Below are 19118 nucleotides of genomic sequence, written 5' to 3'. Positions count from 1 at the left end.
ATCCTGCAAAATGTTAATGATATCCAAATGTATTTGCCTGGTTGGAGTTTTTTGGTTCTCAAATGAAGTACTTACAAAGCACTTTGAAAACCTCAAAATGCCACATAAATGCCAATTATTATTATGGATATTGATTTATTGGCCTGGGAAGATATATGAATATGTTCATGTGTATACATATGTAGGATAGCCAGAGGGAAAGGGATTGTACCTATGACTTCAGTCCAGGTCAGCATCTTCTCTGCAACTTATAAACTCAAAATTGCCTAAAACATTTCAAGTTTAAATGACTTCCCTAGTACAAAACTAGTATTTTTACCAGTTGGGCTTAAATCTATTTCTTTCTAATTCCATGGCCAGATCTCTATCCACTACCCCAAACTATCTCTCACATATGCATCAATAAATATGTACAGGTACATGCTATTGTTTTTAAAATTCTAAAAAAACTCAGAAACAAGAATTAGTAGTATAGCATTGGTCTTTCAGATTCTGTGCAATAATTTAGGTTGACCACTTATACAGTATCTTACCACAAATATTAAACAATTTTGGAATTTATATATATATATATATATATATATATATATGTATATATATATATATAAACCAAGTGTTCATTTCTGTGCTCCACAGGCTCATTGTGAAAGATTAGTCACAGGTTTCCATCTAAAAGAATTGCAACATTATCTAAAGAGCCTAATGATTTCAGGGCCTCTAAGATGCTTTTAGATCTGGGAGAAATTCACAGCTCCTGAGCTATCAAAGCTAAATTACAAAGAAATCAGGCTTGTATGAAATTTAAAATGTAAACCACAGCATTAATACACCATAATTAATCAACATATGATAATTAATTATTAATAATAATCTCTTTAGTACGATTAACTTTCATTGCCATAGTAGACTCATAGACTCTTGGAGTTGGAAGAGATCTTTGAAGATCATCTAATTCAATCTTCAAGCCAATGTATGTCTCCACCTTTAAGATATCCTGGGCAAATGGTTATCCCACTTCATTTTAAATACCTTCAAGAACAAGGATCTACTAACACGAGTCACTTCACCGCAATTTTGGACTCTTCTAAATTGCTAGAAAGTTCTTTCTTACACTGAATTGAAATTTAGCTCAGCCTATTTTGTATTGTTTGTGGCACTTCTTCCTTCTGGAAAACACAAGAAAAGCTCCTTCCATGTGACAGCTTTTTAAGCATTAAAAATAATTCTGATGTATACCCAAAGCCCATATTTTTCCAAGAGGAGCATCCCTACTTCCTTCAAATAACCTTTATGATTATTTTTTCACCATCCTGGCCACCCTTCTTTGGTGAATCCAGGGATGTAGTAGTTATGGCTTGTCAATGTCTTCTCTAAAATATGATGCTTACAACTGAACATAATACTCAAGATATGATCTAAACAGAATAGAGTCCAGTACTCTATACTTTTGTAAAGGCAGCCCAACATTGGATCAGTGCTAGAGAGATTATTATTATTAATAATTAATTGTCATATGTTGATTAATTATAGTGTATTAATTCTGTAATAATAACTAAGCAATTGGTGTTAAGTAACTTGCCTAGGATCACCAGACATTAGCTTTTTTGACAATAAACCAATATTGTTGATTCATAGGAAGCTTGTAGTCAATCATCCAACAAACAGCATTTTTTAAACACTTACTATGTCCTAGGCACTATGCTAAGTACTGGAAGTACAAAGAAAAAACAAAAATACTCCCTGTTCTCAAGGAGCTTATCTTCTAATGGGAGAGACTATATGTATACATAATATTATATGTAACACATATTTATTATATAGATATGTAAGGTAAATGTAGGGTAGATGGAAGATAACCTTAGAAGGGATGCCACTAGCAGATGGAGGAACTAGAAAAGGCCTCCTTGATGAGATAGCACTTGAGCTGAATCCTAAAGGAAGCCAGGAATTCTAAGAGCTAGAAATCAGGAGGGGGAACAGGCACAACAAATGAAAACCTCAAGTACTTATGGATTTCTGTCTCTTTTATCTTCTGCTTGTACAGTTGATTATTTTTAAAATTAGATGCAGGGTTCTGTGTTTCATTCTGATTAGATCTAATCTTGCTATATTTGACACACCATTCTAGTCTATTTATCTTGCTAGAACCTGATTTCATCACACAAAATGTTAGCTCTCCCTTCAAGTTTTGTGTCACTTGGAAATTTGATAAGGATGACTGACTCCTAAGTTTTCATCTAAGACATTGATAAAAATATCTGGGCAGAATTGTGGCATGTCTCTAGAAATATACCATGAAGCTGACATCAATCCATTAATGAATGGTCTTTGGGGTCCATCATTTAGAATTTTGAATTCATCTAACTCTTCTATAACGCAACCCACATTTTTCCCTTAAGGGATTCTAAAACTCTGTCATATGCTTTGCTGAAGTCCCAATATGCCATAGATAAAATGTTCTCCTGATTTTCTAAAACCTTGCCAAAAAAAAAAGGAAATGAGGTTCATCTCACTTGACTTCTTAGAAAAGCCATTCTGACTCCTAATAATCAATCCTTTCTAAGTGTTTGGAAGTAATCTATTTAACAAACCAATGTAGAATTACTCCATATATGAATGTCAAACTCACTGGCCTGTGATTTATGGAATCTATCTTCTTACCTCAGATGTATTTTTGCTACATCAATGGGAAATATAAGAAAGGTTAGTGAATTTTCATATTTTTATGACCTCTATCAAGCTACTTTAAAAAAATCTTGTATTGACTATAAAGCTCATGACAAAGATGACATATAGTCTCTTTGCATTATCGAATACAAAATTAGTTTTGACTAATCCTTCATACATTCCTCAGCATTGTAGTAATAAAACTTCTGAGGGAAAACGATGGGTCTCATAAACTATAGGCCAGTAACCTCTAGAAACCTTGAAATTTACATCTCACAAAATATCTCCCATAGTACCAACTATAAGGACAGACAGGCAAGGTATTCCCAGGGGGGGAAAATGTTCTTTCTTTTCCTAAGGGAACAGAAAAGGTATCACATTAAATTTATATGTATTGAATGAATTTATTGGAATTGAACTCATTACTTTAATATATTCTGACTTAGCACAAACAGAAGAATGTTAACTTTTCAAATTGCCACAATAGGGAACACATTTGGTAAGTATATTTTGATCATCCAAGCTAACATCTATCTTGGTGCCATAGTTTGGCAATAAGGCAGAAAAGGGGAAGAAATAAGCTAGGGGACAGAACATGTGGATTTAGAAAAGGACACGTTTCTGACCTTCACGAGAGTCTGGCTCTTTCATCTTTGGATTTTGACAATCTTAGAATGAGCTTATAGGAACTACAAGAGTATGTGATGTATCACTTTGCATCAATCCCAGAGCTTTAAAACTATTAGACAAAAACTCCTTAATAGGTCGTTCATCCTAAAACAATAAGACAGTTTCATATTTTCCTTAGATGAACAATTCTGGAATACCTGACCAAACCTTCCCCAAGATTTTAATCTAAATTCCTCCTATTGTCTTTAGAACTCGTTCCTGATACTTCTTCCACTTGGTAAGTGACCTGCCCTGTTTAACAGATTATTAATGTCTGAGCTGGAACAATCTGAACTTCTGATTTTTCCATTCTGCTACTCTGGTTTCAAAATTTTAACTGAACATTTCTTTCTACACTTAAAAGTTCAGTGAAACAGGTTCCTCTTCCCTGTTCTTGTGAGAAGAGATAGCCCTTTGCCAGGAGACACTGCTGAGGGCTATGTTTAGAGATTCCATGCATAGTCTTCCCCCCAGCATCTTTCCTCACAATGAAACCTCATTAAAGTCAGTGGATGAGGTTTTGGAGAAGGGATGCATGCTGAGTTGCCAGCATCATTTAATGAAGAGTTTAAATGGAAGATAGCCTCCCTGCAACTAAAATAACATGGTGGTTTCAGAACACTGTATGAAACAATAAAGGCCTTGGAAAGCACGATTTTTCCTATTGTCCCGCCCTCCCCCCCCCCCCACACACAGAGTGATTTCATGGTGGAAACTCTAAGTGGTTACGGAAACAAAGTCAAAATCCCTCCTTGCCATCTGCATTTTACCTTATCTGCTTGTTGTTTCTACAGTTAACCATTTTCTTCAATAGTTTACTTTTTATTTATTACAGGATTTCTTCAAGCAAGAGATAATTTCCATTTAACGCATTTACTGAAACTGTTCACAATAAGCCATTTTTCTTTTGATGTTGCAAAAGGCGATGTCATTCGCCCACACATAAGGTGGAGGCGTAGTACTCCATTACAGGTACCAGCACCTCCCCTATTCCCCCTCCACTTGCTATTAGCCCTAGCTTTTGCATTCTTCTCTTTTTCAACAGACTCATTCCTGCAGAATGTGTTATCTTACCTAAGTGCCTCACAGAAGATTAGCTTGTCTTTTATTTTGTAGCAGCTTTGTGATCCACTTTGAATAATTTACTTTGGGTAGCTATTCTAGGTACAAATTGGAGGATGAATGTTAAATAATAAAAATGAATATAATGATGACCATAGAACCCTGCTGGGAACTCCTGATAGAGCCATGTCATCTTCTTTACTGAGTTGCAAGATCTGAGAATATACAGCAGGAATAAAGTATGCCAATAGATGGTTTGTCCTGGATTTTAAAAAAAATGCATCGAATCAGACTCTGCTAATGCATAATTAAGGTCAACCCCAGAGGGATCCACAGTAGTTCTTTTTTTTAATAACACTCTTCCAGCATTTGGAGCAGTGATTTTTAGAATTATTTTGTTTATATGTAAGCAGTTTGGCAAAGTGGATCTCTAGAGACCCAGCTTTGGGTTCAAGATGGCCTGGGTTCAAGTCCATCTCTGATACTGGTTGTGTGACTTTGGAAAAGTCATTTGTCTCATTGTCTCAGACAGCTCTCTTATGCCTCTCAGTGAAGTTGCTCATCTTTACAGCAAGTGGGAGTTTCTTCACCAGCAGTGAATCACAAGTCCAGACCTTAATATGTATAAAGTATGGCATATTATAGAGCGTACTGTGCTTGGAGCCAAGAAGCCTAGGATGTAAATCAAGCCTCAGATATATGGTATAAAACAGGAGCAAGGCACTTCATCTCTATATAGCTCAGACAATTCACTGGAACTTACATACTAAATTGAAGGTGGGATGTACAGAATCAAAAATTGTGGATCTCTCTTATATTTGACATATTTACCCTGACATATGCAGAATGCTTTGGATTTATAACACATTTTGTATTCACTGCTTGTGAATGAAACAACTCTAGGAGTGCAGGTGCTTTTATCCCCATTTTTCAGATGAGAAAGCCAAGGTCTGAAAAGTTTAAGTAGCTTTCCCAAAGTCACACAACTAGAAAAGAGCACAGTTGGGATTCAGTCTCAGACCTTCGCTTTCAGAAGAATCACTGCTCTTTCTGCTCTATCACAACAACCTTCCCCTACATGTGTTTTTATATTGGGATATAAGATAGCGAAAGGGCAGCTAGGTGGCACAATGGATGGAGTACCAAGCCTGAAGTCAGGAAGACTTATCTTCCTGAATTCAGATTTGGCCTCTTTGGACAAGTCACTTAACCCTGTTTGCCTCAGTTTCTTCATCTGTAAAAATGAATTGGAGAAGGAAATGGCAAACCATTCTGCATTCTTTGCCAAGAGAACTCCAAATGGGGTCCCAAAAAGGCAGATATGATTTAAGAACTGAACAGCATAAGGTAGCAAAGCATTTTCTCCCTGGATATTGAGCACTTATTTATGATCCTGGGAGAGTATTTTAGTGAGATAAGAGAGGATCTTTACATAGAACTAAGAATATAAGCCTAGGATTGAGAGATGGAAGACAAGTAAACCCCCAAATGATACACATATGTGTATATATGTAATATATATTTGTATATACATGTATATATGTGTATATACATTAATATATACATATAAAGCCTGACTGACTAGAAGTGGTTACCAGGACATGGAGGAAGAGAAGACAATAAGGATTTATATAGTACCTACTATGTGCCAGGCACAGTATGCTAGATACTTTTAAAAGATATCTCAACTAATCCTCACAACAACTCTAGAAAGTAGATACTGTTATTATCTTTATTTTGTAGTTGAGAAAACTGAGGCAAATTGAAGATAAATGACTTGGCCAGAGTCAAATAGCTAGTAAGTGTCTAAGCCTGGATTTGAATTCAGATCTTCCTGACTCCAGGACCAATGTTCTATTCATTGTGCCACCCACAAGGGACAGCCATCTATCTCATATGTCTGCTTAGAATGTGGAATCATTGTGAGCGTAGAAGAAGAAGAAGAAAAGTGTGGACAGGTGAATGGTTAAAATCAACATTTATTAAGAACCTCTTTCTACATGTTCAAGTATATACATGTGCCCTAAAGAATCCAAATAGAAATGCATGAGTGCAATTTTTTAAGAGTTCTTTTAATTCTAATGACATTAGGAGAGTCCACTAATGTGCTCTGCCCAAGGTAAATGACTTTGCCAAGCTTAAGCGATCAATTCAAATGAAATGAGCATCATTACACCTCTACTATTAAGTACCAAGCAAAACCTTGTGCCACGTTCTGGGAGAGAGAGACAGAAATGAAATGGTTCTGCCTATGGGAAGCCCATATTCTGCTGGTGGAATATAACACAGAAACAGAATATAGCACACAGAAGAAAATTTCAGGAGAAACTGAGCACTAATGGAAGGGAATCAGGAAAGACTTTAAGTAAGAGAGACAACCTGAAGCTGAGCTTTAAAAGAAGCAAGGAATTCTATGGGACAGAAAAGAGGAGGATGTATATTCTATACATGGGGAAAAGGCTGTGAAAAAGCATGAAAGTAAGAGATGAAATGATAAGTCTGAGGCCTTATGCAGTGGGTCATTTTGACAGGAGCAATAAAGTGCACTTTTAAAATAAACTTTATTGATATCTTTTGGGTTTGTGTCATTTGGATTTCTACATGTATCTTTCTCATTACCATCTTCCAGAAAGCTATCCTCAAAAAAGAATAATTTGAAACAAGTCCGGAAAGGTAGGTGAAAGGAAAAATGTGACAGACTTTAAATATAAGGCAGAAGTTTGCATTTTTTCTTAGATAACACCAGAAATTTTTTGGACAAGGAAGTGACTTTATCAGATCTTAGAAATATTAGTTTGCAGCCCTGTTCAAGATAGATTGGAAAGGGGAAGGAATAATTGAAAGTTGTGAAGCTTATTTAAGAAGCTAATGAAATAAACCCAAGTGAAAAGTTGTAAAGACTTTAAATAGAGAAGTAGCCATATATGAGATATTTGTGTAGGTTGTATGAGGCTCAACAAGTTGTGAGATGATAGATATGGAGATAAGAGAGGAAAGAATTGAGAATGACTCCATCTTTTCAAAATGAAGTATCTGAAAAAATGGTGGTGCTCTAGACAGAAATGGAAATGTTTAGAGGATAGGAAGGGTTTGAGGGAAAATAAGAGTTCTAATTTGGTTATATATAGCATATCCATATGTTAATAGCTAACAGGCAGTTGGTAGTACATTAATAGGTTTCAAGAGAGATTAGGATTGGTTAAGTAGATGTGAGTCTTTTGAATAAAGATGACAATTAAATAAATACATAGAAACTGAGGAGCTTACCAAGACAAGAGTGAGGTGCAGGAAATAAAGAGTAGATAGAGCCTTAGAGGACATCCTTCATAATGAGCAGACAACCTATCAGAGAAGACCTTAGAATGATCAGGCCAATAGGAAGAGAACCAAACAGGAGAAAAATCATAGAAACTAAGGGAGAAAATAATATCCCAGAAGAGAGATTAATCAACACTGCTAAAAGCAATTGAAAAATCAAGAAGAATGAAGACTTTAAAAAGTCCAAATTTTGCAGTTATGGAATTATTGATGAACTTGAGAAGAGATGCTTCTTTGGAGTGTTGAGATTAGAACATAGAAGTTAATTGGAGACAAGAAAATGTAAGCTGATATAGATGCAAATGACTCTAGTAGTTTAACTGTGAGAAAAAGGAAAACTGAGGAAATGGAAAGGTTAAATGAAAATGTCTTTTATTGGTTTGCTTTTATGGATGAAGGAGAATTAGGCTTGTTTGTAGCAAATTTGTATGTAAGGAAGAAGACAGTGGACTAAGGACAGGTTGAAGATGAAAGGGAAGGAGTTACGGAGAGGGGAAGTTTCCAGGAAAGATACGATTAAGAATACAAGTAGAAGTTGGTCTGGGAAAAGACAAGGATCATTTCTTCTTCATAGATGAGAGGAAAGGAGAAGAGAATGGTAGATAATGCAATGGAGTTTTGAAATCTGGATTAGTCATGACAAATGACATTAGACATGACAAATGACACCTATATTCTCAGTAAAGAAGGTTCATTTCTAGGACGGATAAGAGTGGAATAGATAATGTAAGGAGAGAAGAGGTCTGGAATACCCATTGTAGAAAGTGTGATAGTCATCAAAGGATATGTGTAACCATGCAGCGATGAGGGACCAAATAGAATTCAGTAGGATAAATTTATAGTGAACCCAGTTAACATGATTTTGTGACTTATTCTAGCAGTACGTGTGGGATAAAAAAGGAGATGAAGGTTAGCAAATTGTGACTAGTAGAAGGACAAAGAGGAAAGAGTTGTCAGCTCTTGTCATTAGCTCTGCACATTTTCACAGGTTATTTTTTGATAATTCTTTTGTTAAATGCCTCCCTCATCTCCAAGGAATGATCTCCCAGAATCTCATCTTCACAATTTTGCCATTTCCCATCTGGTAAGAATAAAGACATTAATAGTATTGTCACAATCCCAAAAGAGATCAGTGACCAATCCTGGAGGGGTACAGGAACAAATCATACTGATCTGTAACAAAAAAGTGAAATTAGCTTCAGTGAATCTCAAAGGCGATTGAGGAGCTTGTTGAAATAAAAAAGCATTGTCTCACTCCTTTGTCTTAGTAAATGTAGAATGTGAGCTCTTTGAGGGTAAAGACTGTTGCCCTGCCTTCTAGTAAAAAATTTGCACATAGTGTTTCATCACCATTTGCTGAAATGATTTCATGATGGGAGGTTCTTATGAGCTATACATATATATTAAGAGGTAAGAAGACCAGATTTTTTTTTAAAACCCTTACTTTCCGTCTTGGAGTCAATACTGTGTATTGGCTCCAAGGCAGAAGAGTGGTAAGGGCTAGGCAATGGGGGCCAAGTGACTTACCCAGGGTCACACAGCTAGGAAGTGTCTGAGGCCAGATTTGAACCTAGGACCTCCCATCTCTAAGCCTGGCTCTCAATCCACTGAGCTACCCAGCTGCCCCCGACCAGATTTTTTTAAGCAGTAGAAACTTACAAAACCACTACTTTCTTCTTCCTCACTAGCTGCCTTCTTCAGTAACTGCTCTGTCCCTACCATCATATAAGACCTCCCGTAAGAATCAGAATCTGCTGTACTTTATCCTAATTTACCATTCCCTAAAGCCAGTAACATATTCAAAAGATTCATTACCTAATTTAAACCAGTAGATTTAAGCATTTTCCCTCAAAACCAAATTTTGTCAATAAAAATAAATTGTTGTTCACATTTGAAGAGGTGAATTAGTTGCAGTCTTTCAAGCTAGTTTGTCAGTTTTTTCTTTGACATCTTATACCATAGAGTATTATTATAACAGGATTAATCACTGTATTGTAACACACACATGGAACCTTGCTGTCGGATTGAATTTGCTATAATTTGAACCCTTACTCGACCTTTCCCCATCTTTTAGAAAAGAAGGTAGTTTTGTAGATTCCCAGTAACCCAGTCCAAACAGGAGCAACTGGATGATTCCTAAAGAACATTGTGGTATGATGGATATAGGTGGCCTTGGAGCCAGAAAACTTGGAATCTGATTATTTCCTTCAATAAATAAGTTATTCCTCCCATCTGAACAGTCATCTGAGTATATTCTCATTTAGACCACATTTCTCCATATTTTTCATAAGCATACTATGACACACTTCTAAAGAAAGGCCTTGATGAATTTAGTTAATCTTTCTTATAGAATTCCCTGGGCCAACAGTCAAGGTGCAATCTTGTATCTACCATTTTCTACTTGTGAAAACTTCATTAAGAAATGTCTCCCTTCTCAGCCTTCCATATTTATAAAATAGGAGGTTGGACAAACTAATCTCTAAGGCATCTTTTAGCTCTAAATCATTAAACATCTGACCCTGCATAAAAAGAAAGAAGGAGGAAAATCTGGAACAATTTACCCTTGAGGAACCCATGTTGATTAACAGAGATCAACTGCTTCTTTTTCTAAGATTCCCATTCTTTTAATAGGTTCTAGAATTCTTTGGAAATAAGAAATCAAACTTACATAACACTTTAAAGTTTAGAAAACATTTTATATTCATCATGTCATTTAATTTTCACAAAAACTCTGTTGCATAGAGGCTACCTATTATTCACATTTTTGGTAAGGAAACTGAGATTCTAAGAGATTAAATGCCTCAAAAGACACTTTAACCTTAAATGTTGAGGTATTTATTGTATGAGAAGGCAAGTTTGCAGCTGAACCTCAAGGGACAGGAACCCCAAATCCCCAAATGAGTGATATTTTTCAAGAGCTGAAGTCAGAAAACTTAACACCCCCAGAAAGACTTATGTTTCACTTTAAGGAAATATCCAAAATAATGGAAATGTATATAGGATCATTTGAAGAAATTGTGAACATTAGTTTAGAGAAGAGAAGATGGGGTAAATGGGAACATGTTATCAGTTTTCTGTTACTTGGCAGAACTGGATTTGTTCTGCTTGGCAAAATTGGGCAGAATTATAATAAAAAATGCAAGGCATGTTGGAAAAAGAAACGTCATAATAATTAGATATATTCAAAAGCGTGTTGAGCTTCTTCCATTTTGTGCATTGCCTATTGCAGTTGAGTTGAAGCTGACAACTTGTAGATGAGATTCTTTCAGAGCTAAGGAGTAGGCTAGATCACTTCTGAGATCCTTTCTCCCTTTGAAACTTTATGATTCTGTTTCTTTGACATGCTTAGGAAACCTAATGTCTCATGTTTGACCTTCCTAGTAGTAGTGGCTTATTTTCCTGTTGGTGGTGGTGCTTTTCCATATGAATTATTATGGTGCCCCTGTTTCATTCAAAACTGGTTTTTTCCTCCCTCTTTCTAGGATGTTGATCCAAATTTGCGTGTATTTTTACTGCAAGTGCCTGTGGCGCTGTATGAAATTCGTGGTGAGGAAACTAACAGGACGGTGTGAGCTACAAAGAATCTGTTACAATAACAAGCCAGGAGCCGGCAGAACCATGAAAATAGGTAAGCTGAAAAAAAAATTTAATGACACAATAGACAAAGTGCACTAGAGATGGAGAGAGTGGGAGGAATTGTACTGGGTCATGTTCAAGTACGATAATTTTACAGCTAAAGATTATAAAATAGAACATCTCAGAAAAGGAATTATTGAATCATGTTTTCATTTATTGCTTTAACAGAATCATCACTGAGGGATTCAAAAAGTAAGGTGAGTCAAGTTTAACATCTCTTCATGGAAGCTTTTCACTTGATGGTTCATTTCTATATTCAATATGTGACATGCCTAAGAAACACTCAAAGTTGTGCTATGAGTGACTACCAGGACTCACCAAGGATATTTTTCTGCTTCAGACCACAGTTTTATGTCCAATAGCAGATCCTCTGCATTTTTTCCCTAGAAATACACAAAATGTTTGGCACAACCAAGTAGAGAAGCTTATATTCATAATTGTCATTTCTCTACATTGGCAAAGTGAATGCCTTGTTTAAATTTTCTCTTACTGATCTTTCAAACTACAAAATTAAAATTAATGGAAAACATTTTTGTAATGCTTTCTTTACAACTGAAAATAAGGAGTGATGGTAAAATTCCTTTATATCCTCCTTCACAGAGAGGTGGTAGGCAGTAGGAAGGAAATGAGACATACACTGGCAGAAATATTAAATGTGTTGGTTTACTTTGTTTAACTATGCTTCATTGCTACAGGAGAGGGTTCTATAGACAGTGGAAAGATTCATTGGGAAATAACAACAATAGTTTAAAAAAAGCATTTTAATGAGTTATTTTTATGAAGCAAATGAAGAGAAAATGGGAAATACAGTTGGCATTGTTTTTTTCTTTTCTCTAGAGTTTCCTTTACATCCAGATCCATTCACTACATAGTCAGAATTTCCCAGTAACAAAAATCACTCCTATGAACAAGCAACTAGCTTTTAATATAAAAAGTTTAGAATACCCTATGAAGCAAAAAATCAATGATTGCTTTTTAAAAGGTGACTTCTGAGTCTTATCTGTTTTTTTCTGCTTGTGAATCTTGATTTTTTTAATCTCATTCTCTAATTTAATCATCTATTAAATCAGCTTTTCCATATACCTCTTTTTAAACATTAAATATTATAATTCTATTAGAAGCCATTTGTGTTTAGAAGATGAATCATTAGTTTTGAAAACTTTGATTGTGTATATAGGATCTATAGGAATTAAAGCTAGAAAGAGCATTAGAAGAAATCTAGCACAACCCTCTCATTCTACAGATGAGGTAAACAGATGAGGAGAAAAGGAGTGATTTGCACATGATTACAAGTGTTCAGTAAGCAGTGCTTGGATTAAAACCCAATTCCTGTGTTTCCAAACTGAGAGCCCTTTCCATAGTACTATATTGCCTCTTACTAATTAGAGAAAATAATTTATTAACAAAAAGATCTATTTATTGAAACGAAAAATCAATCCTGTCAGAATTCATAAAAGCCTTTTCTACCATTTACATCATTAACACTACCTAAATTTTATGTATATTTTAGATAAATTTTCTCCAGAGAAAACATCATTGTCTCTTTCTTCCTGAGCATTTATATGGATTATTTGTAGTTATTTTTGTTTTTGCTAATCAACTTTCACACGCAAAAGGACCCCTAGACACCTCAGCCACCAGGATGGTATGGTGGACAGGACACTGGCTTTAGAATTGGAGGACGCAGATGCAAATCTTGTCTTTTCTATGACCTTGGGATGTCATTTCACTTCTTGCCATCACAGTTTCTTCATCTGTAAATTGAGGGGGTTGGACTCAGTCCCTCATTCCTATCTTCTAGCTCCAATTCCTGTACAAATGGAAATTGTTTAAATGATCATTGTTGAAGGTCTTAAAGGAAAGTGACTGACCAAAGAAAGTAACTGGTTTCAACATGCTTTCCAGCTGTTGCAGACTTCAGTAAGTGTTCACCCTGATGCTATTGAAAAGACTGTCGATGATATCATGGAACTGAAAAAAATCAACCCTGACATAAATCCACAGTAAGCATTTGTTGTATCAGAAATGTAAAGGGTGGTTACTGTATTCATATGCATAAGCTATGTCAGCAAACAAGGTCTTAAGAAATGCTTTTTAATTTGTTCATTCATTTCATTCATGCTCATAATAATCACTCACACATGTGTGGCACCTTTAGGTTTGCAAACTGTAGGAGATATCACAACTAGTGTTTATATAGTGCTTTAAAGTTCCCCACTGCTTTACAAATATTATCTCATTTGAGTCTCACAACCATCCTGGGAGGTAGGTGCTGCCATTACCCCCATTTTACAGATGTTGGGTACATGTTATGCCTTCGTCTTGGGTATGATGGGCTGAGGAACAGAGTGTTCTGCCATGCAGGTGTTAGTGGGTCTTTTTGTCCTGAGATCTGTCACCAGCAAGAAGTACTTCAGGTCCTTTTTGAACTCTCTGTGGTTCAGACATTTTTCCACCAAGCCTCACAACAACTCTGTGACATGGTTGCTGCAGCTTTTATCATCTTCATTTTACAGATGAGGAAACTGAGGCTCGGGAGACAAAGTGACTTGTAATAATAATAGTAAGCTATTGTCATAGACAGGATTAAAACCCAGGTCTTTCTTGTTGTATATACACTACTTTATCCATTATAGGAGAGGTGTCAAACACTTGGCCCCATAATCACATTCACTCTGGAGTACTGTCAGAATCAGATTAAAATGTAATCGGGAGATAGTTAACAAAGCAAACAAAAATATAATAGAATGCAGATGAAGGTAGCATGCATTTTTTTCTAAGTCAATATGCACCCACAGGGATCCTTATGTCATTTCTATTTGAGTCTGAGACCATTGCATAACATTATATTGCCTCTCTAGATAAAAAATTGACCTATTCACTTTCCATTTCTCTCTAAGGCTGTGATGATGAACCACAGTGCTTTGCCTGTCAAACAGTCCCAACAGTCTGCTGAAAATTAATACATTTTACTGATGTGGATTTATAAATGGTAGTGGGGCAATAGTGGATTAAGTCAGCAAAACCTGGTTTTGAGTCTTGCTTTCAACCCATGCTGTCTATATGAGTATTGATAAGTCATTTAAAATCCTTGTGCTCTGGGGAGACTCTAAGTTTTGAGACAGGTCAGTGGTTTCATGCTTGTGCCCTCTGGGGTAAGCACTAGTACTTCTGACACTGAAAGGGACCTTTATTCACAGCCAGGGGGCAAGGGAAGCATGCCTACACCTCTTCTTTATCCATACTTCACAAAGAACGCTCCCCCTGCCAATGCACTGGATTGTCCCAGCCTAGGCTCTGTCAAAGAGTGAGACTTTCATTGAGGAGAAATTGATAACCTGGTGAACAGCTCCTCACCCAAGAGCACTTGGGACACTATTATGCCCAGAGAGATGCTGATTCTCAGCTATGATTACTTCACATTAACCTTTCCTTTTCCATGACTTTTTTTTTTTAATCCCAACTTTCTGTCCTGGTAACAGCTCTAAGACAAAAGTACCAGGACTAGGCAAATGGGGGTGAAGTGACTTGCCCAGGGTCACACAGCTAGGACATGTCTGAAGCCATATTGAACCTAAGTCCTCTCAACTCCAACCCTTAGACTTTATACAGTGTGTCCCCCCTCCCATCTTCCATGGTTTTTAAGTCAGATTTTGGCAAGAACATATGGGAAAAGGAGTTTCATTAGCAGAAAAAGTTGAGCTGGAGAACATCTCGTTCCTTTCTGATGTACAGACAGTATCACATTAAGTACTTGCAAGTGGGGAAAATGGAACGCACCAGCACCCAAGGGATGCACCCAAAGGTGATTTGAAAGGGGCTGAGTTTGGTATCCCTGACCTGGAGCTTTTTTGTTTTTAAACAGAATTCTAATTCTGCCTTGTCTTGATTACATTCCATCCTTTCAGTTCATTTCCTTTTCTTTTTCCTCCCCTTTTCTGGTCCAAATCTATCATTCCATCTAGATGGAGAACTCCTTGGGTGGAAATTCCTCCTACTGATGTAGACAGCGCATCTGCAATTTGTAGTCTTAGAGTGGGAAGTTAAATGCTTTTGGTCACACAGCTACTATGTGTGAGACACAGAACTTGAACTCAGGCCTTTTTGATTCCAGCTTCCTATATATACCACCATATCCTGCCTTTCTTCCTTTTCCTTGCATACATATAAATAGTGATTTAATGTCATAGTAGGGAGAATACTGGACCTACAGTCAGGAAGACTTGAGTTAAAATCTGGCCTCAAAAACTTTTACTAGCTGTGTGAGCCAGGATAAGTCATTGAACCTGTTTGCCTCAGTTTCCTCAATTATAAAAGAGGATAATAATATGCCCAAGTTCATTCTGAGAATTTAAATGAGATGATATTTGTAAAACATTTGGGACAGTGTCTGGTACAATAGATATTTGTTATTGGTTATTGTTTTATTATTAATATATATTTGTTTCCATCATTATTATAATGTAGTGCATGCCACATTTAAAACAGGTGGCAGGGCAAATAGGTGGCATGGTGGATAGAGCGCCAGGCCTGAAGTTGGGAGAACCTGGTTTCAAATTTGGCCTCTGACACATCAATTCTTACAAAAAGATTACATTCTAATGGAAGACAAGTGCAGATGTTATTGTCATTCAATCATTGTCAGCTGTGTCTGACTCTTCATGACCCCATTTGAGGGTTTTTTGGCAAAGATACTGGAATAGTTTGCCATTTCCTTCTCCAATGTGTCCCCATCTTACAGATGAGGAACTGAGGCAAATAGGCATTAATATCATAGGAAAGAGAGAATACTGGGCCTAGAAATAGGAATGCTTGAGTTAAAATCTGACCCCAGGCCCTAATTATGTGACTCAGCTGTTTGCCTCAGTTTCCTGAACTATAAAATGAGGATAATAATACCTATCATATTATCTATAGTAAAATGCCTAACTCACAGGTTTAATTGTATGGTTGATCGTGAGACCCAAATAAGATATTTTAGAGCACAGCATTCCAAAGTTAATATTCCTACATAAATGTCTGATATTGGGAGCAGCTGGGTAGCTCAATAGATTGGGAGCCAGGTCCAGAGACGGGAGGTCTTGCGTTCAAATATGCCCTCAGCCACTTCCTAGCTGTGTGACCCTGGGCAAGTCACTTAACTCCCATTGCCTAGCCCTTACCATTCTTCTGCCTTGGAACCAATACACAGTATTGATTCCAAGATGGAAAGTAAGGGTTTGAAAAAAAAAGTCTGATATTAACAGCAATAATTCAAATGACATGATGATTTAAAGAATTTCAGGATTAAAGTCTTTGAGGATTGTACAGGATTGCTCAGTGATATTGACATTTATCTTCTTTTTTTTATATTAATTCATTTAATATTCATAAGCACACCATCTGAGTAAACAAGCAAATTGCAGAATGGTAAGGGACCTTAAATGTCATGTAGTCATACAGGATATCTGATATCCTCAGTCTGCATCCATAATATAACTCAAAAATGGTCACCTAGAAGCCACTTAAGTTTCTTAAGTGATAGTTAATGCATGTTTTCTCCAGGAAACTTGTTCTCCTTTTGAAAAGCTCTGATTATTTGAAAGTTATTTTTGTATCAAGCTGAAACCTAATTCCATGTAATTTGTGTTCACTAAAGTCTTCAGATTGTTGAAAGTGACAACTCTGTCACCTCTAAATCTTATCTTCTCCAAGCTAAATATCCCAAATTTCTTCAACAGATTTTTGTAGAACATGGCATTTCAGGTCTCTTCAACATTTGACAGCTCAGTTTCCTTTGGCTATATTCCAACTTGTCAGTGTCGTTCATCAGCTACCATCCTGGGACTCAGCAAAGCATTTCAGATGTCATCTGGTCATTGCAGAATTCAGCAAAGCCATTATCATCCTTGCTATTGACATACTTCAATTAATGCGGGAGAAGAGAAAAACGTTTAAAATGACCTTTCACACAGTTGGCTCACTTGAGACTTGCAGTCCACTAAAACCTCTGTGTGTTTTCTTGTGAACGGCTGGATAGCCACATTTTTCTCATTCTGTTTGAGTCGAGTTGGATTTTGAGCCTAAGTGCTAGACTTAACATTTATTTCTATTCAATTTCATCTTATTAGTGGTAGAATATTAAACCTGTGTCATCCATGAATGGCTCTGTGTTATCCTGAATGAAGATTTCTAGTGCAGTGCCATAGAGTTCTGTCCTCTGCCCTGTCATGTTCAACAACTTAATCAGTAATTGGGTAGAGGGCAAAAATGGCATGCTTTCCATCTCTGTGGGCCCCACAAAGCTGGAAGGGGCAGCCAGAATTATGGATAAACAGACCAATGTATCTCAATAGACTAGAACATGAGCTTGAACCCAAAATGGTAAAATTAAAAATGAATATTAAGTTCTGTGCTTAGATTTAAAAAAAAATTTCTAAAGTGATACACAGTTCAGTAAATGGAACAAGGAAACCATGACTGCAACAAAGTAAATGGAAAGATGACCATGAAAAAATCTAAAATGAATATTATGAAAAAGAAGAGATATAAGAGAAAACAAAGAGACAACATAGTTAATTAAAAAGCTTTCAAAATTTTGGCCTGAATTAATAAAAGTATAAGAAAAAAATAAAATAAAAGTCTCAGGAAGCAATAGTTTTGCTTTACTCTAAGCTTGTCATATCTTGAGGCTTGTATTTAATTTTGAAAGTCACATTTCCAATGAGAAATTGACAAGTAGAGTACATGAGGGAACTGAGTAGGAAAATGAGGAGATGCAAAATCATGAAATACAAGGAATGGTTAAAGAAACTGAGCATGTTTAATCCAAAGAAGAGAAAACTAAGGGGAGACATGATTATCTGCCCCCTAGTATTTAAAGAGCTGTCATAAAGAATATGGCAATATCTCAGCTGCTCCAGAAAGCAGAAGTATAGTACAACCAATTAGTGGGAATTATTAAAAAAGCCAATTTTCACTTAACATAAAAACTTTTCTTTTAAATACAGTTGTCCACCAGTATAATAAACTGTCTGCTTAGGCAGTGCTCCCCATTCTTAAAGCTATTCACACACAAAACTGGATAAATGTCTGTTATGTTTGCTGTACCAAAAAAAAAAAAGATTTGGCATTATAAAAACTGTAAATAAAATGAGTTATATAAAACAGAAAGAGGAAAACTGACCAATACTCATTCAAAACTGTTCACATACTTTTGATAGATGTAATCAAAATTATCTTCAGTGATGAAGTAAAGCTCAAATGTGAACTTCCCTTGAGGGCCAGGCACAAGGATGCTAAAGAGACTCTTATTATAAAAAATAAAATATTTATTGAAATATATAAGGATAACAAGGATTTCTAATTCTAAGGGATTCTAAATCCACCCAAATAAATTCCCTGGTTCCTCAAGGAACAACTTCTCCTATGTTTCACAGGATACACTAATCCTCCCTGATCTGACTAACCCAAATTTATACTATCTAAAAACTACCACTATTATCCTTATAATTCTTAACTTCACCTTCAAATTATAAAATAGTAAAGACTAGCTGGTTGAGTCTCAACAAGAATTAAGTTAGGACTGAGCTTTAATAGACTCAGAGTCCAAACCAAAGACCAAGTTTTTCTTTGGACTTCTCAGAGTTAAATCAATCTATAAAAACTGTAATATAGTCAATAGTGTTTCCCAAGTTGGGAAAGGAAAACACTGAGCTCCTTCACATCTTTCCCTCAGACAGAGAGAGAGGCAAAGATGTTATCTCCTCCAGCCTTTGAGAGAGAGT

General features: G+C 36.2%; 1 protein-coding gene across 8 annotated transcripts in view; it reads left to right on the top strand.

Moving 5' to 3' along the window:
• Positions 1-19118, top strand: part of ELMOD1 (ELMO domain containing 1) — a 69322-nt gene that overhangs the window by 27888 nt on the left and 22316 nt on the right. For 6 of the 8 annotated variants that reach the window (XM_007494886.3, XM_007494890.3, XM_007494891.2 and 3 more), the window contains 3 exons: positions 11199-11344; positions 11521-11549; positions 13258-13355. In XM_007494886.3, the coding sequence (XP_007494948.2) occupies positions 11199-11344; positions 11521-11549; positions 13258-13355 (273 nt within the window). Of the gene's footprint in view, positions 1-3546; positions 3575-4171; positions 4309-11198; positions 11345-11520; positions 11550-13257; positions 13356-19118 lie in introns of all 8 variants that reach the window. The other 2 variants (XM_007494889.2, XM_056794438.1) reach the window with 2 other exon arrangements.

This window comes from Monodelphis domestica, chromosome 4, assembly GCF_027887165.1.
Source record: "Monodelphis domestica isolate mMonDom1 chromosome 4, mMonDom1.pri, whole genome shotgun sequence".
NCBI classification, from domain to species: domain Eukaryota; kingdom Metazoa; phylum Chordata; class Mammalia; order Didelphimorphia; family Didelphidae; genus Monodelphis; species Monodelphis domestica.
This window is presented reverse-complemented; position numbering and strand designations above follow the sequence as displayed.